The sequence below is a fragment of the Rhynchophorus ferrugineus genome, unplaced genomic scaffold, assembly GCF_030347505.1.
Source record: "Rhynchophorus ferrugineus isolate W39M unplaced genomic scaffold, kcgeb_rfMv2 rfM3, whole genome shotgun sequence".
Lineage (NCBI taxonomy): Eukaryota > Metazoa > Arthropoda > Insecta > Coleoptera > Curculionidae > Rhynchophorus > Rhynchophorus ferrugineus.
The window spans coordinates 18,150,574-18,177,558 of record NW_027472582.1 but is presented as its reverse complement, the minus strand read 5'-3'; the positions used below and the strand labels follow the sequence as shown (position 1 = coordinate 18,177,558).

The following is a 26,985-nucleotide window of genomic DNA, read 5'->3' as shown; positions in this document are numbered from 1 at the left end:
TATTTGGTTTAAGTTTTTAATTCTTGATATTTAAATATATCTCAAATACAGGGAATAGACAAAATAATATGAACATCATACAACATAAAATATGCTTCTGTGTAAATAAATATAGCATGCGACCGATATGTATTATTTAGTTTACATTCCAAGCCTTGCGGGTTGTATTTAAGTGGATATAATACGACTGTGACCTGACAACCTAAAACTATCGCGGCAAAATTGACAGCAGATCTCAAAACTCACTTGAGTAATACTATTTCGACAAAAATAGAGCGGCGGGAGCTCTAACAAGCTAACATTTATGGAAAGACTCTGATTGCGAAATCCTTTACAATGGAATCTAACGTTAAGCTGCGAAAGAAGTGGTGCAAGTATGAAATCAGGACACTTGATGAGTTGAAATGTGCTATGGTTCGATTGTTTCCTAAAAATGGCCAGGCTTATGTATGGAGAATCTGAAAGAAATCCTATGCTCTGGACTGGTGGCCTCGTACAGTCAAAAATGGAGGAGATTCCGTTATGATTCGGATGGGAGTATTACTCTAACTGAATATCTCGATATCCTTAATGATAAATTCCTTACTATGGCTACTATATTGCTGCCAAATTTTGCCATATTCCAAGATAATAATGTGCCCATACACACAGGCCAAAAATAATATCATTAAATATCTTCACTGGAAAGAATAATCGTCGGTCCTCAACATTATTGAAACGTTATGGAAAGTTTTAGAGAAGAGGGCAAGAAGTATTTTTGCAAAGAATTGCAACTATTTTAAAGTCAAATGGTGGTTCAACCAACATCTTTATAATAAATAAATATTGTGTATACTCGTATGTCAGGGGTTTTGGTGTTATTATTTTATCAAACCCCTGTATATAAGAACAATCACTGAACTGAAACGCGTAAATTGCAGTTAAGGACGAAAATTTATTTGAAAATTGATTCACTCGTTTGAAAATTTTTCAAAAGTCATAAATAATTCAAATATTCGTTTACCATTGGTATGTTATGATTCAATGATACTATCATTATTATTATTACTATTATTGATAGTTGAAAGTGAATGCTTTTTGTAATAAAAGTACCAATTTTACTATTTTACTTGTATTATTTTGCTTATATCTTTCTAATGAAAGCAGTTGTTGTACAAACATGTAACCCGAAGGTATAAAAAGCCAGCTATAGAGCGACAGGAAAGTGGGTCAGTTCCATCCTGCGCGGATATATCTATTCACTTCTGAAATAAATTCAATACTGCATATATGCAGTTATTCCAACCGCTTTCGCATTCTTTTTTATTTGAAAGAAAAAATCGACGATAAATATATAACAGTTGTTTTTAACGTAGTTTTTAAATATTTAACATTATTGGAAATTAGAGGCATTTGTCGTAAATTCACTATAATTTATGATTTTAAATTCGAATTCACCATGAAATGTTTTTTAACTGATTTTTAAATTTTCATATATTTAAAAGTTAATAGATTACTATGTATTGCTACTCGTAAGCGTAAAGAGCACATTTTTCTCAACTTCAAGAATGTTAAATCACGAGAAGACAAAGTTCCTTCTTTGGATGGGATGATGCTTATTGCAGTTTAGATATTATCAAAAGAATTAATATTCTGGCTTATTTGTGATTGTTTATAATTTTGATTGTCATTAAGATAAGGATTTCAGTCACAGCATCAATACACCTACAAACCCACTTGGAACATACACAATTATGGTTGAAGACATGGCGTTGAACGTTTACAGTGCGTAGAAGAACATGTCCACCAGTGAATATCAATCATGGTTAACTCTCCCAAGCAGAGCATGTTAAATATCTTGGTATGCATTTAGATCGACGCTTAACCTGGAAGAAGCACATACTTGCTAAACGGAGACAGCTTGGACTTATATTATATCAAATGTATTGGCTCATCGGGCGCAAATCCAAGTTATCATTAGATAACAAGGTATTGCTGTATGAGTCTATACTCAAGTCTATTTGGTCATATGGAATCAAACTGTAGGGTACCGCTAGCAAATCTAATATATCCATCATTCAACGGTTCCAAAATAAGGTTTTGCATTGTTGATGCCCTGTACTATATTTCAAATAAAGTAATACAACGCGATATTCCTCTAGAACCTATAACGGATGTAATTCAACGTGTTTGTGTGAAGTACTTCGAAAAAGTGTCAGTGCATCCCAATGTACTCGCTAATCAGCTAAATATGCGACGTGATAGTGAAGTGCGTAGACTAAAACGTTTAGTACCACCTGATCTGATTACTGGACATATGTAGACTTTAGAATAAGCTTTATAATAAGACTAATTAATTAAGATACTATTTTATACAGAGGATTGCTTAATGAAGTGATTTTCTACATACCATGTATAATTAATATAGACATAAGAAATACTTATTGCCAATAGGGCAGATTGTGGAATCACGAAGAATAATTAAAAAAAAAGATAAAAATGTAAAATCGCACAAGGAAAATGATCCCAGTCACGACAGTAGTTAGGCTGGGTAAGACTGGATGTCTTCTGGGATGACATCTAAGTAGGTCACTCGCCAATTGGGAGGCTTAATGTTGAGGAGTTCCGAGTTAATTCCTAGTAGATAAAAAGGAGACTTTAAAAATATCGAAAATTATTAATAGTAATAAATCAGACTCAGATTTAAAACTGTTAATTACTGACATTGTGACATGTTGTGTTAGTTATATTAATTACTATTAGTGGCATTGACTAGTAATAGTTTCAGTTTGTTTCAACAACTTATCATATGTTCAAATATTCAATGGTATGTTAATTTACGGGCAATTAGTCTAAATTATTTCGTTTTGGATTTGCCTGGTCCTTTTTACCTGACCTTATCTAAAATAATTTACCAACATTTTTTACAATTTATAATAAGTTTAACAAATATATTTTTCTTGTTTAATTGTTCTTTTATTATGGATATTTGTTTTGGATATTCAATACATATAGTCTAAAACGGATACAACATGTTTGTTTTTATTATTATTCCCTTATTCTGAAAATGATTATTGATTTTATTTGGTATACTTATTCAACGAGTAAAGTTTTGAATGTGAAGTCTTTATTTTATAAGGGTTTTTATTTGCGTTGTAACTGAAAATGCTGAAACTATTATTTGCGACTTGAAGCTCCTGATTGCCATAATATTTGATTTTGTAATTATAGTTGCTTTATACTAGTGGTAATATAAAGTTGTATATGTTTATATAATGTAGGAATTTAAATGTTAGGCCGGCTTAGTTGGCGCAGTGGTCAATGCCTAAGGACGGTCCTTCTAATGTTGCGAAAGTGGCTGGTTTAAATACTGCTGGGGCGTAGTCGTAAATTTAATGTTTGTGAATGTGTATAATTGTGATTGTTCAAAAGACAACAGTGTAAAATCCGCCAAGCAAAATTATCTGTTACGCCAGTAACCAGGCTGTGTAAGACCGGATGTCCTCAAGGATAACCAACTTGAGAACTGATTCGGAGCTCACGTTAAGCAATATGTTTGTCCTATGTATAGGTGCATATGAATGCAAAGCAAGTTTAATAGGGACTTTGAACTTTAATGCCTTAAACCGATTTTTATTCTTAAAAAAAATGCTAAAGAAAACGAATGTTTTTTTATAACATAAATATAATTTTAATACAAAATATTTTTACATTTTTAAATGTTTTAATATCGCTATAACATTAAATTCGAATACAAATAAAAAACTATTTATATTTTATGTACTTTATACTTTGTGCTTGAATTAAAGTTAACATCATTTATCCTTTTGATGGTGCACAATATCATGTCTTTATGTATAATTTTTTTTATAATATAAATATCCCATTTTTAATATAACAAATTTTTAATACATGTTTTTAAATTTTTAAATACATCGTTGTAACATTAATTTCAAATTCAAATATGAAACAATGTATATTTTATGTGCTTTGAGCTTTGTACTTGAACCAAAGTTAACGGTATTTAAAAATCCTTTTGACCGAGCACAATATCTTGTTTTTATTTCGGTCTAAAAGCATCGTTATTCGGCACCAACAATTTTATCTTTATAGGGGTTAAATTTAAAACTGTTCAAGCTCAATTTAAATCTCTGTACCCTGAAAGTTCAGTGTTAAATAATGCATGTGTAATGCATAGTTTTACATGAAGTACTCCAAAGCGAGTTCTCTCTAATGGAGATTATTTTGGAAATTTAGTTTTGTCACGAATTAAACATTACAACATGAAATTGAAGTGATTCTATTATGGAATACACTCAAAAAAGTTAGAGTTAGTTCGAAGCATATTTCTTTTAATAGGTTAATTGAAAATTCACCGGCCTACCATAGTAAAACATATTTTTTGTTGACAATATTAGTTTTTTTTATTCAACATAATTCCCTTCAAGGATGATACACTGATATAGAGACCCTCCAACTTTTCGATACCATTTTTGTAGTACTATTTGTCCTTTGCTTAAAAATAGGCGTCAGTTTCGGCGATCACCTCTTAACTCAATTCATTCAATTTCAATTTACGGTCATAAAAAATCATTTTGTTAATTTTTTAAATGTTTTCGTCGGTAAAAACCTCTTTTGGGTGCCCACTGCGTTCATCGCCTTCGGTGTTTATTCACCACGTCTAAACTTAGCATACCAATCTTTGATGGTTGATTTTTCTGGGGCAGTATCCGAAAACTCGTCATCAAGCCAAATTTTTGCTTCAACTGTAATTTTTCTCTTCGAAAAGCAACTTTTTATCAACACGCGAAATTCCTTTTTATCCATTTTTTCACAATAACTAAAGTTTCTTCACTCAAAATGCTATAATTCACAAACTAATGATCCGACAGCTGTCATTTGTGCACGCATCTTTTGAGGGTTAGGACTTACTGAAAAATGGATTTCAGTAGCGCCATCTATGTGTCAGGCCCGGGACTTTTCAATTGACTTGTTATCTCATCAGATGACAAGTTGGTAATTAACATAATTTTAAAAAATCGCAAAGATTTGATGATTAAGGCTGATCCAATATATTGGGCAGTGAATATAAGGACACTTTACAATTTTAACATCAAATAATCTTTTGCTGTCGTCAACAAAATAAGTAACATTGAGTATACTGATAAAATACTTGAAATGTTCGTTTTTAATCGACTTGTAATGACTTAAACATTCAGTTATATCACATGAAATTCTCTCTGTTTCAAGTTATCAAGGTTGAAACGGAGTTTTTTAATAATTCCGCAGTAAAAACGTTATGAGTTCAATACCATAAACAGCGGCCGTAAACGAGACATAAGGTTTTGTTTTCGTCATTGGAAAATAAAGGCGGCCAAGTTTATTGCCGAATATTTAATGATCAAATTACCTGCTCCGATACTGACGGTGTTTTTTTGTATACTATTTTATTTAGAAGTAAGCATTACTTTTTATTTTGTCGCAACTAATTTCAGTTAAATTATGTAGCAAAAGTTGCTATTTCAAAGTTCTGGGTTAGCATACGAGGGCATATTGATAAGTCAGTGATTTTTCAATTTTCTGCGCAGTAACATTAGATGCATCACTGCTTCCCTCATCTGCCATTGTCACACATTTTCAGTAAGCTGCATCATTTAGCTAGTGTTTCACAGCCACCGACAGTAGACAACTTCTAGAATTTTACCAAAAATATTAGACGATCGGAGAATGAAAGTATGCGATATAGCTGAAGTTATAGGCATCTCAACTTAGCTGGTGCACCACATTTTACATGAATATTTGGATATGAAAAAGCTATCCGAGCGATTATGCTGTGATTGCTCACACTTGACAATAATCGCAACCTCTACAAAGGAATGCTTGGTAATGTTCAATACAAATGGGTTTTAGCTCACACCACCAGTGAGGTCCCAGGCCCGTCTTTGTACATTATATGCTTATTTTGTCCTTTTGAATGATGTTCTCTTGAAATCTCTGAAGAATCACATCTATGTTATTAACGATTTTAATCACAGCATTCTCTCATAGAATATTTGCTACATCGTCTACAATAGAATAAGTGCCGAGAAAAATATCGATATTTCGATATTAAAAAAAAGTATTGATATATAGGAGTATTGATATATATATATATATATATATATATATATATATATATATATATATATATATATATATATATATATATATATATATATAATTTTTTTAAAGTCTCCTTTTACCAACTAAAGTTTAATGTGGGCTCCGAACCACGGTCCTCAGTATTAAGCCTATCGACTGGCGAGTGACCAACTTCTATCCAGAAGAAATCATCCCAGAAGACATCCGGTCTTACCCAGCCTAGTTACTGGCGTGACTAGGATCATTTTCCTTGTCGGATATTACACTTTTGCCTAGAACATTCACAAATTTTAAACAATCAAAAACGTAAATTCACGACCATGCCCCAGCACAATCCGAACCCGCGGCTATCGCAACAGCCGTCCCATCCCCTCTACCACTGCGTCACCAAGCCGGCTACTAGCTTCTTTTGACTATATCAAAAAGTAAATACAAAGAGAAAAAATAACAATATTCATTAATGTTCGAGATTAGTTGGTCTGAAAAAATCTGTTTTTGTTTTGCATTATGTAAACTTCGTTCAGGTTATTAAAATATAAAAGCAACAGTACAATCATTGTTCAGGCACGATATAAAAAATGTATATATTCCGTATCACTGACGGGAAATCCAATTACAAAAATTTGCATCGATCTAATAGTTTTGTGGCTAAATATAGCTGTAGATGACAGGCTTGTTATAGATCAAATAAATATTAATGTGAATTATATACGTTAAAAATTGTTCTGTATATAAATAAATATATTAGCTGAGGAATATGTTAGTCCATTATGTTTGATACTTAATTATAAAGGTTTATATGCTGATATGCTCATATGTTTACAGCTAATAATAATTATGATTAATTATTTAAAATAAAATGGATATTTTATTGTATTGTAAAGGATTTAAATTTTTTTTTATTTTGAAGCTTTATTGTGAAAAATCGGTACCGTGTATTTTATTCAAAGTAAATCGGTACCGTGTATTTTATTCAAAGTATTGTCCGTGGATAGCCTCTACTCTTTTCCATCTTTCAGGCAATTTACGTATTCCATCTCGATAGAAGGATGTATCTTTTGAGGCTATCCATGAATCGATCGATTATTTCGGTATCTTCATAAGAATTGAACTGCTCAAAAGGTCACGACTCATATATCGGAACAAGTAGTTATCAGCAGGAACAAGATCTGGAGAATACGGCGGGTAGCCCTATTTATTTCAATGTTTCTAAATATTTTTTCACCGGTTGTACAACATATGGTCGGAACGTTATCATGCTGAGGAATAATTTTGTTGTGGTTTTACTTTTATTCCGGCCATTTTTCGCGCAGTTCTCGGCGCAAACACATCAGTTACAGTCAATAGCGATACCTATTGATGGTTTCATCGAATAATGTCTTCAATTCCTTGTCTTCAATTTTTTTTTCATGCAAAAATTACATTTAAATTCCAATGGAATTTTCAACATAGTTAAGCCTTACTGAATATGTGAAGTGTCTAGAAAGAAAGATAATTGCTGACAAAATAAATAAATCCGAAAGATGTTTAGATACTTCTGAAATGTTATCCTAAAGACAAATACCACGTGTTTTGCCCAAATTGTGATTGGTGTTAAAATGGGTCTGTTTGAATAATTCTAAAAGTCAATAAGTGTTTTCTCATCTACGATGCCATATATTTAAGTTTAACGTTTAATAATTGATAAATAAAAATAGATTAAATAAAATTAATTTCCTGATTAAAAGTACTAATTATATTCATCAGGAATCATTTAAATTAAATACTACATTTCATAACATGAATCAACTATATTTTATTAATTTTTGGTACTTTGTTCCAGGATTTTTTGAAGACCATTGATGTTTTATGGGATAATATCAACGAAAAACAACAGCGGAAAGTACCTCCTATTGCTTGGGTTATATATCCCAGTATGGAAGAGCTCTTAACTGCCTATTGGATGGAACCCAACGATATTTCAATCGCAGTCATATTTCAAAATTCAGATCCAATTAATAGCCCTCTGAGGTAATGATTACTATAAGTAATGTCTTTAATATTTCTATATTATACTATTGGAATACATAGAGTAAAATCAGAATTTATTAAAAATATTATAAACAAACAATTGAACTGTACCTTAATTAATAGATGCAATTAGAAACTAATTCATAAGATTTGAAAAAATATTTCAAAATAAGAATGAAATTATAATTAATTAACCAACAAAATATTATTCGAAAATCATTAATTGATTTGTTAAATAAAATTATGTAATACAATTATAAATATAGTCATTTCAATAAAACAGTCAGTTTCCTTCTCATTTTAGTAATTAAAGTGATCTAGTTAAAAAGAGACAGAATGCTGTCTGATATCTCGGAACATGTAACCGAATTTGCTCGGTTAGACAAAATTCTTCAAAGCATTAGTGATAATAATTAGAGGTTATAAAGCAGGAAATAGTAGGAATAAAAATAAAAGTCCAAGTGGATGTGTGGTGTACTCACTACTGTTTTATTGGAAGGACTATATTTTCATTTGAAAACAACTAATTTTTTTTTCTAGTTATGAAATACGAACAAATCCAAATATTTACGGTACTCCTCCTACGACCCAATTGTTCAGTTCTCCAGCTAACTGTAGGGAGTACAATTCCTTTTGGCAGCACGTACCGGGAGTACCAACGCCTGTATTACCTGAGGCGATAGAAGTTGGCGAAAGTTGTCCCGTTAACCAGTACTATTATTCTGGATTCCTTGCTCTACAAGCATTAATAGATTTTACTAAAATAAGAGTAAGGATGTACAATTTAGATGATTTAAAGTATTAGGTGCTTGCACGTATTCTAATTTTTTGCTTCTCCTGGACTAACCAATGGTTTGTTGTACTTGGGATTGTCGTAGTAGATGCGGTTTTGATCGTCAGACACAATACGCTACTGGCCCCTTTTTAGACTGCAAGTAATGAAGTCCCGATATTGAAACAATTCCAAAGATAATTTTGAAACAACTCGCGTGGTAATCATTTTCCCTTCTTTTGAATCTGTATCATCGCATGTAAACGCTTGGAAACAGTTAATTCGTCAACTGTTAAGCTGTCTGAAATTTATTTGAGTCTTTGGGTTGGGTATTTGTCTTCGAATTGAACAGTTAGATTAGGTCGTTTAACAATTCTTTATTTTGATACTTCGCATTTTTACCAATAGATATCGCTGATCAAAATACAAGCAAGCATCTGATAATTTTTTGCTCTTAGCTGTCAACCTTGTGGTGTGGTTTGTTATCAATATATTCTTTTAGTTAGATGCTGGTATCGAAGATTTGGACGTTCCAAGTATAATGCTGGAGATGTTTCCAAAGGCCTCTCACACGGGGAATTGGATGGTGATAGTGCGTGTATTGATACCATTTTACACCGTTATTGCATTATCCCAGTTTATAACATATTTACTTATATTAATAGTGGGGGAAAAGGAAAAGAAAATTAAAGAAGGCATGAAAATCATGGGGTTATACGACTCAGTCTTCTGGTAAGTTAGTTATTACTGTTGATAAATTAGGTTATAAAATTACTCACATTTTAGGTTATCTTGGTTCATCATATACGCAATCTTTGTACTGCTCTTGACAATAATATACTGTTCCTTGGTTTTCACATTGAATATTTTCACGAACACCAGCTTTGTCATGGTGTTTCTGTTGATTTTTATGTACTCGTTGAGCATTATCATGTTTGGCTTTATGATAACACCGTTTTTTGATAAATCACGGGTAAGTACTTTCCTTTATTAGAGCCATTTAGCAAATGGAGTATGTTAGAATAAGAATAATTTTTTTTTTGAAACTGTAGAATGAATATTGAAATTTCTAATAGATGGACTTGCTACCATTCACTGCGAATTTTTCAATATGATTCGATTTGTAGACTTTAATTTAGGTAAAATTAGTAAAATATGACTAAGAACAATATTTTTAACATGTTTTAAAATAATATATTATATCATATATATTATAGACCAAGTTCTGTTAGCGGGAAATATTTACAGGTAAGAATAATTGGCTATTATGATAAATCGGTGGCAATGAATGAAAGGTAGCAAATGTCAATGCAAAAATGATCATAATTTGGTCAATTTTTGGAAACTGTTTAGGGGGTAATATGACAAATCACGTTTTCAACTGCCAGCCACTTCGTATTATGGCAACCTTCCACCAGATCGTTTTAAACAATTTATAAACGTTAGTGCGAAATTCGACCACAATTTATTAAGTTAACCATGTTTTTCTTATAATAGAGTAAGGGGAATTATTTAAAAATGATATGTTACTAAAATATGTTTTCACAGTATTTTCAATATAGTTTATAAATGTATTTGTTATATTACATTAATTAAAATAATAATTGTCTGTATATTAAAACATATTAAAATATTTGCAAACTATCTCAAAAACTAACACTCAAATTTTTTAAATAATATTTAATTAAATCTATTTTTAATTAAGTTTCAATATTCAAAAAGTATCATAAGTAAGATTATTTTCAGAACTGTTAAAACTTCAGAGCATCAAATATAAATGTAAATTATCTTTCTTTACTTATATGTTATAGACATAAATAGGTAATAATAAATGAAGTAATACATATTTGTATTTTAAAACACCGAATATTGTAAGTAAATCAATTTTGAAATTGATATTGATAAATTGATATTTGACATGTATATAAAAACAACAACGAACACAATTAAGTAATATATTTTCTACAATTTATAAATGGACTATCTATTTTTCAAAACTTCCTTCTATGTGTTTCATCTATGCAAATTATGGAGTTAGTTTCATGTATTCATATGGTTTTTATATTTTGTCTAACTAAAGAACTTAAAACTCAACAACAAATGAAGAATTTCTATAAAATTCTAAGGTTAAAATTCTTTAAAATTTTGTAAAGTTATTATATCATTGTTAATATTATTTGTAATATTTATGTTAACTCTTTGTGCACAAATTAATGTATTTATTATCTGCAACATTCAGTTAAAGCTTCGTCAACAAAGGCATTTACTAATGAAACCTAAAATGGATTAGAAATTAATACCACAGTTATTTACAGAAAATCTTAATAACCTTGAGAATTAGCACTAGTGCAATGATACACTATGTCTTCAGAACCAAACCAATTACTATCAGTTCTTGGATAAGAAAAACTTTTCTCAGCTGTTCTCTGTTCACCGAAAATGTAAATATCTTGTAAACAGCGAGGGCAGATCATTCTTGTTATTCTCGAATTTTATTAATCTATGTTGGGATGTTAGTTTTTCTTTACCGAAATATATAGCTTCTGAAAAAGCAGACATATTAATTTCTTCTCCCGACAAAAATATAATAAAAGAAGAATTATTGATAACTTGATCGTAATATTCTTAATCGCTTATTATCCAAAGTCTGCAATAGTTCCAACAGTACGAGAAGAACAGGAGGTAATACAAAATCTTTACCGTTTTTTGTTTTAACACACTTTCCGTTTTAATATCGATTCAAATGTAAAATTTAGGAATATGTCTTCCGCCAGATTTTGTTTTTAAAAATTACGCATCTGTAGTTGATTTACGTACAAGAATTGGAGCTGGCAGCGCCTAAAATATTTGTTTATATACTTTGTGTCACTTATCTGACAGCTATTCCTGGTTGCTTGATTTATTTGTAACACATATTATATAAAAGTTTTAGGCCTAAAATTTATTTCTCCATATAAGATTTAACTATGCTGAATTTTCGCAAAACCGTTTAATATATGGAAGGAGGACCAAGAAGTTGGGCAGCTATTCAAATCTGTTCCAAGCAATAAGAAAATGTCAATCAGTAGTTGAAAATGATCTAATTTACTTATTTACAATCTAATGTATTTTATAGGTGTCTAGAAGGGGTTTGCTACCATATAAAGTTCCTGGTAATTGAGTACATGTATTATCATATATCGACATTTACGCTTTCCATCAAATGACTTTTTTTTAATAATAAAGGCGTTTTCTCCTTTATTGAAGATAAACTGTAAAGTATGGCCCATTTTATCTTTGCTGACGTGCATCTTTTCACGGGAATTTAAACAGAACTGAATCAACCATTTAAAATGTCACTTTTCTAGTGCCATCCATAGTGTAAATCGGACTTTATAGCGCGGAATATAATTTATTAAAGCCATCTATTGGATTTCTTTTAACTAATCTAATTTAAATAGAAAATGCATTCGCTTGAAGGGCACATGGGAAATTAATGGTACTCAATTTTAATCAGAATATAAATGATTTCCACGTTTAGCGTAGTAATCAAGTGTGTTACAACGCGTTAGTTTCATTATAAACAAATGATGTCACGATTCACTGACATTTACGGTTGATTATACTGGAGAGTCCACTTTCCAGAATTCTATTCATAGTAGGATTCTATTGTTAAAGCTTATTGACAGTGGACAGTTTATATTGTTTATTATATTGTTTAGATGTATTTTAATCATTTTCGTTCTGGAAATAATATTATATTTAAATTTTTTATAGACGGCTGGAATATTAGGTAATTTTGCTGTCACAATCTTGAGCTTATTTTACTTCATACAAGTATTCGCGAGAGATTCGAGCTCAGTGGCTCTTTGGATAGTATCTTTGATCAGTCCCGCTGGATTTGCCTTAGCTATGGATAAGGTAACATCAAATTTATCTAGTTGTGTTTGTTTCCTATTTCAGAATTTGTTTTCCACAGGCTTTACTTATGGACTTGGCAGGCCAGGGTGTAAATATATCAAACGTTTGGGATGGACCAGATATGCCCTTTGGCGGCAGTTTAATCATGATGGCTGTGGATGTAGTGTTATACGGATTGATAGCGTATTACTTGGATAACGTCATACCGAGTAATAGAACACATTTTATTTCGTATACACGTCACAAACAAATACGCTGTTCGATTTTCAGGTGAGCACGGGGTCAAGAGGTCGCCATTTTTCTGTTTCAGTCCGTTGTTTTGGTGTTCGAAGCGGCCGGCGGATAAAGTAAAGGACGTAATAATTTATAGTTCGAGTGTTATTAATTTTTTTCTTGTTTGAAGATTCCCTTGACAAATGGAGAGTCAGTCGGCTCCGTAGGATCGTTAAATACTGGTGAAGAAGGTCTGACAGATTTTGAGCCCGTGCCAAGGGAAATGAAAGGAAAAGAGGCAATTAAAATTGTGGATCTATACAAGTCGTTTCAAGTAAGTTAATTAATCTTTATTATGTGAAACTATAAATGATATATGGTAGTATATTTATTAGTAGCGTTGGGAATTATCGATTGTATAGAAATTCTCTATTTCTACTGTCGACTGTTTCAGTCGCCATTTTCCGTCTGACTAGTTTTAATCGTAACTAGCTCATTCGACTGGTTTTTAATGAGCTGATTTTATGGTTAATTAAAATAGTTCCCTGTGGTCGAGACTTCAGTACAATGTATTAAATTAATCATGTTTCTATTTTAAGGTATATGATGTGGCTAGGTGAATGGAGGTAAAACGAAATGAAACTTGGTGTTTACATTATGTGACCGTTATTTATTGGCTATATAAAAAAATGTGAAAAATACAATTAGATAAAACGGATGGCAGCGGTGTTACCTGGAGACGAGGATTGGGCAGTCGATGGTGGCACGTCTAAACCAAACGATGGTTGAGCACTGAATGAATCGAAATACCCTTCAATAAAATCCCAGATAGACGTCTCGGGGCTGCCGCCAGCTATTCGTTATCGGGTTCTAGATGGCGCTGCCGGCACCCCGCCTGTATTCAACATCTGGGGTTATATTTCTGGGTATTTTGTAGACCGTAATTCCACGATGTAAAATCCGACATGCCTCAAGGTCGCTACAATACTCCCCTGCCAGAATTTTACATAAAATTACTCCAAGCAACAAAAATACAAAAATGTATGAAAAAATATCAAATACAAAAAAAATTATACACCAAACAAAATGTGCTGCATGAAAATGGCTTTGAAAAATATGATAAATCGAAACGGTTGTGGTTGGTATGGTTGCGATCTGGTACGGCTGTTGATATCTTTCGGTCCTACTTTGCTACATCGTCGCTTTGGCACTTGAATGTGGTCCATCGACGACGTTGAGAACAAGCTATTTTTCGGACAGGGCTCCTGTAATCGACTCTGTGGGAGGATCGATTGTTCGACGACGTGGTAGCTTATTTTCTTCGACGACGAGACGTTAGCAATTCTGGTACCTCGGCGAAGACATGACGAGTCTACGGTGACTGCAATCGGCACCTAACTTCTGGAGCTGCTCTGTGACTAATTCGTAGTCATATAGGTTACGGTAATTAAAAAAAAACAAATTACGACGGTATCCGATCGAAGCTGCCCAAAGCCTTTCAAATCAAAATGTCTGCCATTATGACGGAGACGGCGAGCGAAGGAAGATATTATGATTTAAACATAGCGTCGAAAGAAATGTTTAGCCGAGACGCTGATGATTAAGCAGTGATGTAAAAATATCTATGAGTTCAAAAGATTGTGAAAGAAAATTTTGACAAAAAAATTTAAAAAAAAATGAATTGGAAATAATGAAATGGAATTGAAGCTTCATTGTTCCAGCACTAAAATAAAATTTAGAATCTAATATAGAAGGAATTTGAAAAAAAATAGGAATAAAATGAAAAGGAATATTGAAGGCAAAATGGAAAACGAATCCAATTAAAAATATTGAACATTTTGAAACAAAAAATATAACGGCCACGTAAAATACACTATGTTGCACGTACCCTCCATTCACGACTCCAAACCCAATTTTGCGAAAGATCACGTCGGGGTCACCACTTTAGGGTATATGATGTGGCTTGGTGAATGGAGATAAAACGAAATTAAATTTGGTGTTTACATTATGTGACCGTTATTTATTGGCTATATGAAAAAATGTGAAAAATACAATTAGATAAAACGGATGGCAGCGGTGTTACCTGGAGACGAGGCTTGGGCAGTCGATAGTGGCACGTCTAAACCAAACGATGGTTGAGCACTGAATGAATCGAAATACCCTTCAATAACATCCCAGATAAACGTCTCGGGGCTGCCGCCAGCTATTCGTTATCGGGTTCTAGTTGGCGCTGCCGGCACCCCGCCCTTATTCAAAATCTGGGATTATATTTCTAGGTATTTTGTAGACCGTTATTCCACGATGTAAAATTCGACATGCTTCAAGGTCGCTACACTATCATAACAGAGCAAAGAGAATAATTTACAAATGATAAGTTACTAAATCAATACCACTAAAATTTACAGAAAAATCTTAACAACTTTTAGAATTACCTTCAATACAATGATATATTGTCTATACAAAACAATATCTTTATCAGACATAAAATTAAATCGATATTGTTATTTCGAATACACTCACTTAATGTTAACGGACACTATCCTTTATTTTATTTTTAAATCTTTAGCCACGGTGAAATTCGATACTATTACGTTATTATCGGCGAGCTAAACTCTTAGCCCAGTGGGTTTTTTTACATATTTTGTGCCATCGATAAGAGTGCTATTCCAGTTTGCTTTATATGGGCGTTTTCCGTTTTATTATGCCCAAAATTTCAAAAGAGATTATCACCTTCTATTTTATCCTTCTGACTTATGATCTCTCCAGAATCCTGTCGACTGCGCCAGTTATAAAATGGATAAGGATTTAAAAACAATATTTATTTTAGACTAAAACTATTTTACTTTGCGGAAAGCAATGATAACTTGTTGAATCAAGAGTACAAATCAATATATATATATATATATATATATATATATATATATATATATATATATATATATATATATATATATATATATATATGTACTTTTGTTATATATGGTTAAGAGAGATTGATATTGTTCAAATTAGTGATCTAATAGAAGCAATTTAATGGAATTCAATGTTAAGCGCTTAATCAAGTGCGAATGGGAAGAAATCATAGTGCTATATGAACTTGAAGTAGAGCTTTTTCTTTAAATATACAATAAGCTATATAAGCTTTATGTTCGTCAAGAGATGGCGCTGTTAAGTTCGTCGTTTTATATTAGTTAATATTTTAGCTTTATTTAATTAAACCGAAAAATGTGTGAATTCTATAAATGTTTTGGGTTCCGAAAAACTTCATGAAAATAATAAAAACCATATATACGAATGTGATTTGTAGAAGATCAGAAGTGCTGTAAATGTTATTATATATTTTGGGTCTAAAAATCGACAAAGATCAAATATGCTTTGTTACAACAGGAATTTTGATTTTGGATTGCCTCCAAACTAGCAAATCAATAAACTGAAATTATTATTAAAACATTTTATATCAATAATTAATGTTAAAATTTCTTTGTTTCAAAAAATTTAATAATAGTAATTTTCTTTAAACGTATAGATAATAGCTGTAGAAGCAAATTTTAACAGACTTTCGGATACTTGTTTCACGGATTGAATTCATAAATTATACCACTTAAACAAGTAGGTTATGGTTCATAAAGATTATATTGAACAATAGAAACTTATTTTTAATTTACTTTGAACGATTAAGTTGTGTTTTTCTTATAGAACAATAAAGCTAATGTAGATTGGCGAAATTGTTGTGAAAAAAAAACAAATGAGACAGATGAGATGGGATCGGATGAGATAAGTCATATATGTAGTAAATTTGGCAAAGGTTAAAAAAACTTAGTTAATTTATTTTCCACGTTTCTTTAAGTTCTCGATTTTGAGTTTGATTATGGAACATTAGTTCAAAATGAATGCAAATAATTTCAATTTGTTCAAGATGCTTTAAATTTTGAATATTTTGAACTTACGGTAGTTTAGTTTATTATAATATTATATTATATTATGTAATGCTTTAGCAGTTGTTAAATCTTTAAACTTGAACTTGAATAATCTGTTAAAATACTTTTCTTTTTGGGCAAGATATGAACAATATCTGAAGAGTATAGTGAGTAGCATAATATCGATAGACACTAATCCCTCGAAGTATATTAACATTTTTTTCTTGAATTGGCAATTTACACGGATATTAAATCATTGGAGGGAACAACGAACTGTTGTTTAGTAACACACAGAATATATTAATGTTTAAATGTTTGCAGCATTTTAGGAAACCGGAAATTAAAGCTATTAATGGTATCAATTTGACAATATACCAAGGACATATTACTGCAATTTTGGGTCATAACGGCGCTGGGAAAACGACCTTATTCAATATTTTAACTGGACTTACGTCACCTACCTCTGGGACGGCTTATATTTTCGGATACGACGTGAGAAATCAAAACGAGATGGACCAAGTGAGACGGATGACTGGCGTTTGCCCTCAGCACGATATACTTTTTGATAATCTAACACCGAAAGAGCATTTGGAATTTTTTGCTAACGTAAAGGTAGTAATTTCGAATTGAATATACTGGTTCGATAATTATATAAACTCGTGTAAATTTTAAGGGTATTCCATCTTCGAAAATTGAAGAGGAAGTGAAGAAGACTTTAAAGGATATAGACCTAACCGAGAAGGCGAACACTTCCGCAATACATCTTAGTGGAGGACAGAAGAGGAAACTATCAGTTGGTATAGCTATCATTGGAGATCCCAAGGTAATATTAGAAATAACACATATCTTTTGGAATGCTATATTTTTTCTCTATGACATTAGATATCATTCGTATCGTCATCGTTTGTCAGTTAGTTTTTTTCAATTTTGTTTGCAGCTGTCTATGTTTATTCGTTTTGAGAAAAAAATTTGGTTGCTAAATTATTTTTATATCAATCCCATATGACATATATAACAAGTATAATATTAAATGCATGAGTACTATACTGATTAATAGCATGAGTGCTGATAATTTTTTTACTTTAAAAGTTATATTGAGAAACAGTGGTGCCATATGTATTAATAAAAATATTATCCCTCACTTTCTAAAATATTTTACCATCTTTCTTTCAACATAGCAACATGGTGTCGACAGAACGAGTTTGGTTTAGCAACAATCTAATTATCGATCCATTTTCGTACTTCTGCAGCATTTAGACACTTCTGTAGGCATCTTTAATAGCATGCAATACATGTGGCATCCACCATATGCACAGGAATACTTTATGGCCATGAATATTATGTTACTAGTAGATCCACTTTTCATTGTCAGTCACAATGCGGCACAAACAACTCTCTTTTTTTTACCTAGAAAGCAATAAAACCGCAATGGTGAAATGATTCGAAATAATATTTTCAGTCAATTCATGTGATCAACTTTTAGGCTGTCTGAAAATTCTAAAGTGAACTCTGAGTTTTTGACCGATAAACATCGGAATTCTTCGTTTTATTTTCTTTTCCTTCTTTTTTTAAATCTTTTTTTTTTTGGTCTTCCAGGCCGTTACTGACATCAAAATCACCACTTTTGAATTCTTGGAAGTAAAACTGACTATTGGGATATAATGGAACGGAATTACCATAAGATTTTAGTAACGTTTTATTTACAGATTTATCTAAATAAAACAACAAAAATTAAAAAAGGTTAATAATGTAGTTCTGAGAGTATTGCATTAAAAGCGCCTGCATATTCTAAACAACTCAATAATATTAAATGGACAACAATTGTTTTGTGAGCAGAAGTATCCAAATCATTAAATTTAGCATTTAATTTACGCTGTTTAACATTTGTTTATATTAATACTTTATATTCTCGCCATTATAATACATACAAGCCCCTATTATATGCAGGATATAACTATGTAATATAAGGAATGTTTTTATTAATTTGATTTTCATAGGCTGTTGTCCACTTAGCTGATAATCTTTTTCTTGATTCAGGTGCATTTAGGTTTTAATACATAATATTTTTATTTTCTTTCTGATATCTTTAAGGTGTTTCTGTTCTTTTTCTATTGATATCTCGCGCAACTTCAATTTGTGGTTCTCTTACACTAGATGGGGATTTCAAAACAACTGCCTATTTGGGGTAATTAGAGCGTTCAGCATCATCAATTATTGGTAAAAGTTTAAATTCAATGTACTAGTCAATATTAATATATTTATATTTCACTGGTGAAACGTCTTTAGCATATATTTTTATATTTATCCATTGTTTTTAATTTCAAAGGTCAGTAATAGTAAAGCATGTGCATTTGTCGATGGTAGTATACTACGTATCATGTTATAATTAAAATTATACAAAATATATTCCACAATAAACACAACTTTTTCAGAATAACTGTAAATATTGCATTCACATTTATAATCTCTTGAATCTGTAGAATTGTTTGTCATAAGTCTATCTCATAACTGCTATATACACCTATATACTAACTCTACATGTTTCATGTATAATAAAATAAGACGTCACCTAGTTAAATAAAACCAGATTGTTTAAAATAATTCGTCATGTTTATTTAATACCTCAGAACATTACATCCAAGTATTAGCGGTATAGATCAATATCACATATTAATATGTTTTTTTCTGTTGAAGTTTTCATCTTATTTTATTTATTATTTTTTTTAATAGTAAATGTAGTGTTGAAAGTAAAAATTGTAAACGTATATTGAAAATGTACGAGGACGCGCATGTGAATCTTGTAAAAATTCGTAAAATTATACATTGAAAAGCTTAAATGGAAAGTCCGAACTCTATATGTTTTATAACAATTTATAAAGAACCAATTTACACTATTGGTACTTGATAAAGAGATACTTTGTAAACCAAATACTGGTTTAAAGGACCTTTTAATGGCAATTGAGTATATTTGCTTGAATCACTTACATTTTAATAATTGCAAATTTAGCCACATTTTATAGAATTTAATGATTTATTGTTGAATAATTTATCCGTATTGATTTGTACCCATATGCGCATTTAATTAAAACTGATAATTTGATACATAATACCCCACTAATTTAGATTTCCGTTTAAAGCATGAGTTGGTTTGCGTCCCTCAAAATATAAATCATAATTTAATATCAAATAGATAATTGCTATATTCATATTAAAATATTCAAACAGATGTACGTATTAGCGTAAACCACATTAATACATTTATTGTTAGTTCATGTATAATTTATTAACATAAATAGAATTTGAAAGCTGAAACGTATTATATAGGTTCAATTGATACTTATTATTTATTTATTGTTATATTTGAACGTATAGCATGCCAAATTGGACAGTCAGATAGAACTATGTTATTAATTGAAAATTTTATAAAATTACTATATTATCTAAAGACATATTGAGTATAATAAATATTTTAATGTACAGCCACAACACAATAAATGTATAACCTAAAATATCTCTTTAAATTAATATTCACTTTCATGAGTTTAATTTGATTGATAAGATTTAATAAGTTTATTATTACAATGTGATCTTCTATAATACATTAATAGTAATACCAAGAATTTTTTATAAAAACATTTAGTTTTAAAAGAGTTTTTGTTGTAGGAGAAAAATAAGATGAGCAATAAAAAATATAATTTATTTATAAATTTATAAACATTGCATGATAAAGAAATGTCAAAAACTTATTATAAAAATTCAGTGAATAAGGAAATGAGTAAGACAATATATATGATATCAAATATAATTTATTTTCGTATATATAAATATTACAATAACAAACCAAAGTTACTTTATATATAAATATTATATATAAATAATCATTTAATGCTTCTTGTTTAATTTTCTCAATCATACAGAGCACATCGAGTGATATATCCCTGAACTTATATTTTTACAGGCTTAGATGAATGAATTAACTATGGAATTGAATCCAACGTTATTTTAACAACCAGCAATCAGTTTGACAGTATTTACAATTAAATACCTTATCCATTATTACCTATTACATAAATCCAAATCTGAACTAGGCTGGACCTAAAGTTTAAAGTGGGCTCCGAACCTCGGTCCGCAGCATTAAGTCTACAGACTGGCGAGTGACCAAGTTTAGAAATCATCCCAGAAGACATCCGGTCTTACCCAGCCTGGTTACTGGCGTGACTGTGATCATTTTCCTTGTCGTATTCTACACCCTTGTCTAGAACATTCACAAATTTTAAACAATCACAAACATAAATTTATGACCATGGCCCAGCAGGATTCGAACCCGCGGCTATCGCAACAGTAGGAGGATCCTCCCATCGCCTTTACCACTGCGCCACCAAGCCGGCTAATAAATACTTTGATGTAACAGCATATGTAAAATAACGATAAACTAAATTTTACAGAAATTAAAGAATAACATTAATAGCTTTTTATTTGTTATATAAACAATCTAGTGATACTAGATATCTCACCAGTTTAAACTTCAAACTAAAAATGCCACTTCTCGATCGTTGCTAAATGGCAACGTCGCAAAATTAGGCGGAAACTACCGAAGTTTACCAAATGTCGGTTGGGCTCAGCGTAGCCACTACTGACATGTTTTAAATCTTATTAGTGTTTTGTAGATTTGTAATTTGAAGTTTTCAGATAGTAAATTAAGTCAGTTTTAATATGAATATAGTTGTGGAAATATTTGACGCAACTTAACACAAATTACATCATTTTCCTCATATTCCTTCAAATTAATTTTAATAATTTTGTCATGGTTCCGTAAGAAACTTATCGATTTCATGACTGTCATGTATTAATTGTATGTCCAGTACTAGAAAACTATCAAATGGTACCTACACTATAAATATTTCTAAAAATTGCGAAAACATTTGGGAGAAAATATTTTGTTTTAGATTATAATATTGGATGAACCAACAGCTGGTGTTGACCCATACTCCAGAAGGCACATGTGGAATTTGCTTCAAAATCGTCGCCATGGAAAAATTATTTTACTGACTACGCATTTCATGGATGAAGCTGACATATTAGGTATGTTTGCTCCAGAAATACTTTCATTTCCATAATATATGCTCATTCAATATATTTTCAATAGCCGATAGAAAAGCGGTAGTTTCCAAAGGAAGCATACGGTGCTGTGGAAGTTCGTTATTCTTGAAGAACAAATTCGGGATTGGTTATCATCTAACTTTGGTGCTAGAAGGTAACCCGAAGGAGCAAGCTATTGCCAGGTTGGTGACCACTCACGTCTCGAAGGCGGAGAAAGCGAGAAGACACGGTCGGGAATTAAGCTTCATTTTACCTCATAACGCTGTCGATAACTTCGCCCCACTTTTCAGTGCGATTGAGCAAGAAATCAACAATAAAAACAGCAAAATGGGTAAGAGTATTTTCTGCATCAATCATTTTTCAAGGTTTTTCCAATTCCTTATTAAAGTTAATACGAGTATATTGATTAATACGAATCAAAAACTCGTTTTGAATAATTTATTAAAGCAGTTTTATTATTTTTTTCAAGTTCTGATTATAATTTATCTCTACTAATATTAATACTTAATATTTTTTGGAGTGTTTTGTGAGATAAGTGATTTATTGATCCTTTATGTCAATAGATTATTTTCTGCTTAGTTGTTTTACTGTGCTTCTGTAACTAAGATACTATCTTTATCTATAATACTTTTTTTGGAAATTCATCTCTCTTCATCTTTCAAAAAAAAAATTGTCTCGGAGTGGTTAGGATAATTTGTGACTAGTTCATCTTAGATAAAAAAACAAATATTTTGTATTAGTAGATATATAAAACTGTACGAGCTTAAAAAAATAATGTGGATTTTTGGTAAAAGTCCCATTTTTTAGTCAAATTTTCACCAGGTAATGCCTCGTAAAATAAGTTACGATAAGAAAATCGTTTAATCAAGCATTAGATAATAATATTTTGAAGAACAATATAATATTGAATAAAATAACTGCAAAAATAGAGTTTTGAGAAAAACGCTATTAAAGTTTTGAGTTGAAACAACATGCAGACGTTTTTATAAGTTTACATAAAATCATCGATTGAGATGCTACAAAGTAGAGAACCTGTTTCAGAGGCAATATCCAGAGTATCGTTTTGTTCTTGTCTGTAACGAAATCTTGCTTTTCAGGCATCAGCTTTATTCGGCTACAAGTATGCGATTATCATCCTCTTTTAGGTATACTCGTGTTTGTTTCAATCGCGTTTCAAATCCATACCATGCTTAAAAGAAAATAAAGCTGAGATTCCTTCGTTGAAGATACCGGCAGCGACAAATACAACAATATCGGCTGTCTTTGAACCAACAAGAACTATTTTTGAAATAATTTTTAAATCTTCATTATTATTCTACGCAAAGTAATCAATACACCGCTTCACAAGCTCTTCTTTGCTGATTTCTTCATAAATGGGTTTGTTAATTCCAGAATATATTGTAGAGTCTTCACAAGCAATATAATTTATTGTACTTAAGGCCATATTGAAGCCATAAGGAACGTTCAAAAATTGCAATGATTGATGATACTTAATATTAATATTTTGTCTTTGGATGATTGACTCTACATTTAATTTTTCAAAATGACCATCTCGTCATACTTCAAACTCTGCTATGTTCAGTTTTGTTCCAAGCATATAACTTCAAAGAAGCCTCCTGACTCAAGTAGCAACAATAAACTAAAATATTTCAAATAAGTTGTCCTCAAAAAGTTAGGGCAAGCGGGAAAAAATAGAAAAAACAATAGCTAAACAGTCGCTTTAAAATATAGCAGGAACGCGACAGGTACATATGGCCTGATGGGCGGAAATTTTGAGGCAATATTCTGGACGTATTGTACTATTTAATAATATTTAAAAAAACTCACCTAACCCTTTAATAAATAATCTAATATACATGTGTATACATGTTTTAAAAACGATAAATATGATAGAAATGAATTATTTTATGAAGATTGTATGCGTCTTATTTACAAATATAATCAATATAAATTAGCGAAGTCTATCTTCAAAATAAATCAGTGGAATGACAATATTGCATCCTTTAGTGGAAATTGGAAACCTTCTAAATTGTTATATTTGATGATGATTTATTATTTAAGTTTGTCATGTTAATTTTAAAGGAATCTCAAGTTACGGAGTTTCTATGACGACACTAGAAGAAGTATTTTTGCACTTGGAAAAGGGAGAAGATGAACCCGAGGAAACCGTTGATAATTTATCGAAAAAAATCGTTCGAAATAGAGCTTTGAGTAGAAGCTTAAGTTTACAGAGCAAGAGTACCAGCTACCAGAGCTTGCAAAATGAAGGAAATAATTTAATAGCCAACGGTCAAGATTCAAAAGGTACTAATATTATATATTTTGATAAGATATTTTATTTGATCATGTTTTGACTATTTTAGCGGGTGCTGGTGACATAACCGAAATAGGTGGTTTAGAAGCCATATCAGAAACAAAATCTCCAATTACGGGTATCGGATTAGAAAAAATTGAATGTAAACCGAACGTGTATCAGACGGTTTTGGCCCTTGTTAAATTGAGAGCGCTAAGGTTATGTCGAGACCTGCAGAAATTGTATTTCATGATTCTGTTACCGTTAGTCTGTGCAACACTAAGTTTGTATTGCAACAACTATTTCCAAAGTGGAGAAACTATCAGTAATTCACTGGAACTGAATGGTACTCTTTATGGAGAAATGAGTACCATCGCTATTCATAACGGTTCCGATAGTAATATTTCACCATTTATAGGTAACTGGCCTATCAATGTTAAGCCAATCAAATGGTGACAATATTTTTTTGTTTTAGATCAATTGATGAACTTAGGAATACAACAAATTGATTCCTATGACGGGAATTTTTCGTCCCTTTTGACGATAGCCCCTCACCTAGCAGCTTTTGATATATATAAATTCCAGGACAACGATTACAAGATAACTATATTGTATAATGATACCTTTCAACATAGTTTACCTATAACATTAAATTTGTTGAGCAATAGTATTTACAGGTAAGTTTATGTTTTCTTTTTCGTATAATCCATTATATTTAATGCATCTGATTTCATTTACACTGATTTAAATAAAGCATATGGCAATTGGAATTTAACAATTAGTATATGAGATAATTTGTTATTTTAGTATTATTTTATAAATAAGAATATATGCACGGAATGGTTAAAACAATATGACACCTGACATGACCTGGCATTACCTAATACTTATAAATAAGGTGTTGAGCCACCATTAACTTTTAAAACTGCTGCAGTCTACACAGTTCAGGTTTGACGACTTTTCTGGCTAGGGAAGATGTTTGATGATATTCTGATGCTCCTTAAATCAAGACTGAATCTGTTTGGTTATGTGTATGGACGCGTTATCATTTTGGAATATGGCAGGGTTTATTAAGAACTTCATCACTGACTATGTTGAGATGTTCATTCGCAGTAATCCGGCCAGTTACTTGAATAAGCTGAACACCATGATATTGACGTCAAAATCATAATGGAACCTCCTCAATGTTATACTTTAGGAAGCAGGCGGTCCAGATGTAATTTTCTGTTGGGATTTTCCATAAATAAACACGGCTGTTTGTAGGAAACAATATAAACAATTATTTATCAAACCATACCTCATTATTCAAGTCAACAAGTGACCATGTTTTATGACCGTTACATTATTTGTTTCGTTTCTTATTGCCGACTTCCATTATAAAATGTTTCACAATCGCAACCCTTCCATGAATTTAGGCTTTGTTCGTCTGTTTCTCTCAGTTAACTTTGAGTTTTTTCACTATTCCTATTGGCCGATGATGTTTTGCCTTATTTTTTGTATGCTGTCATTACCGTGGATATTCTTGTTCGCGAAACGTCAAACAATTTAGCTGGTTTCGTTACAGACTATCCCGCTAGTCGAGTATCAACGATGTACCTTCTTTCGTTCGCAGAATAAAGCATATAATACACTCAAACATAACCTAGAAGACTTGGTATGTACATTGAGCAATACGTAAGTGTCGTATTATTTATATGGAAGCAGTGTTGCTGAGGATGTACTATATTGTACAGTATTCAGTATTATTTTGTCTATCCCCTTGTAATTTAATTTAAGTCACGAAATATTAATTTAGAAATATTAAAATATTTCATACATAAGTACATAAGTAATGTTATACAGAATATCATATCAAATATTCAAATATTAGATTATTATCACCGTACTAGCATCAGTTTTTTCGCATGAAAACTAAACAATTTCTCTTGTGGGTAGATCGACCCTAGTCAAATTCTATTTTAATATAATGTAATTACATATTGATGTTTGTAAAATATGCCTTAATATTTTTATAATTGTTATGTTCTTAGATTTTTTTTAGCTTTTTTTTCAGTCTAGTTAAATTTGATTTCTTCTAAATTTTTTTTTTGGAAAATATCTTTTAATGGAAATGTAGGTGTTAAATATAAATTTTAAGGTGTTAAGGCAGTTTTGTTAATCTAGATATTAAAAAAATCGATCCTTTCATATTTTCAAAGCTTCTTATTTAATATCTGTTAGAGGAGACTTTGATTAGTAAAATTACTAGGAATAATCCGGTGCCTTTGGCGATATATTCGACGTCATCTATGATGCTTATTACCTGTTTTATTCGAAGGACTGTAAATAACTATGTGTATAGATAGCACCAAACATATTTTAGATGTCAAAAATTCATATTTGATTAGTATTTAGAAACAATTTAACATATATAATTATTTACAGATTGTTAACTCCGGATAAAATTCTAAATGGGAATTTTGAACCAATAAAAGTGATGACCCAGCCATTCCAGCAAACCATGCAACCTGAGGGATTAAATGTGGCGGCAACAATTGCCACCATTTGTGTGGGAACCGTATTTGTGATGGTTCCAATTAGTTTGGCCATTGATTTGGTTTATGACAGAGAGGTTTGTTTTGTTATTTGTTTGATCGAGTTTTAGTTGTAAGCTACATAAT

General features: G+C 31.2%; 2 protein-coding genes across 8 annotated transcripts in view; one reads left to right on the top strand and one right to left on the bottom strand.

The window, feature by feature from the left end:
• Positions 1 to 26,985, top strand: part of LOC143193962 (cholesterol transporter ABCA5) — a 77,082-nt gene that overhangs the window by 42,999 nt on the left and 7,098 nt on the right. For all 7 annotated transcript variants that reach the window (XM_076400443.1, XM_076400442.1, XM_076400444.1 and 4 more), the window contains exons 4-19: positions 7,943 to 8,130; positions 8,671 to 8,899; positions 9,405 to 9,634; positions 9,689 to 9,875; positions 12,659 to 12,802; positions 12,861 to 13,011; positions 13,073 to 13,149; positions 13,206 to 13,349; positions 17,254 to 17,544; positions 17,606 to 17,755; positions 21,879 to 22,014; positions 22,079 to 22,363; positions 24,115 to 24,336; positions 24,396 to 24,743; positions 24,801 to 25,002; positions 26,750 to 26,936. In XM_076400443.1, the coding sequence (XP_076256558.1) occupies positions 7,943 to 8,130; positions 8,671 to 8,899; positions 9,405 to 9,634; positions 9,689 to 9,875; positions 12,659 to 12,802; positions 12,861 to 13,011; positions 13,073 to 13,149; positions 13,206 to 13,349; positions 17,254 to 17,544; positions 17,606 to 17,755; positions 21,879 to 22,014; positions 22,079 to 22,363; positions 24,115 to 24,336; positions 24,396 to 24,743; positions 24,801 to 25,002; positions 26,750 to 26,936 (3,171 nt within the window). The remainder of the gene's footprint in view (positions 1 to 7,942; positions 8,131 to 8,670; positions 8,900 to 9,404; positions 9,635 to 9,688; positions 9,876 to 12,658; positions 12,803 to 12,860; positions 13,012 to 13,072; positions 13,150 to 13,205; positions 13,350 to 17,253; positions 17,545 to 17,605; positions 17,756 to 21,878; positions 22,015 to 22,078; positions 22,364 to 24,114; positions 24,337 to 24,395; positions 24,744 to 24,800; positions 25,003 to 26,749; positions 26,937 to 26,985) is intronic.
• Cngl (Cyclic nucleotide-gated ion channel-like) overlaps positions 22,652 to 26,985 on the bottom strand; it is a 444,433-nt gene continuing 440,099 nt past the window's right edge. The window contains exon 29 of the mRNA XM_076400452.1: positions 22,652 to 22,741. Within this exon, the coding sequence (XP_076256567.1) occupies positions 22,738 to 22,741 (4 nt within the window). The 3' untranslated portion in view covers positions 22,652 to 22,737. The remainder of the gene's footprint in view (positions 22,742 to 26,985) is intronic.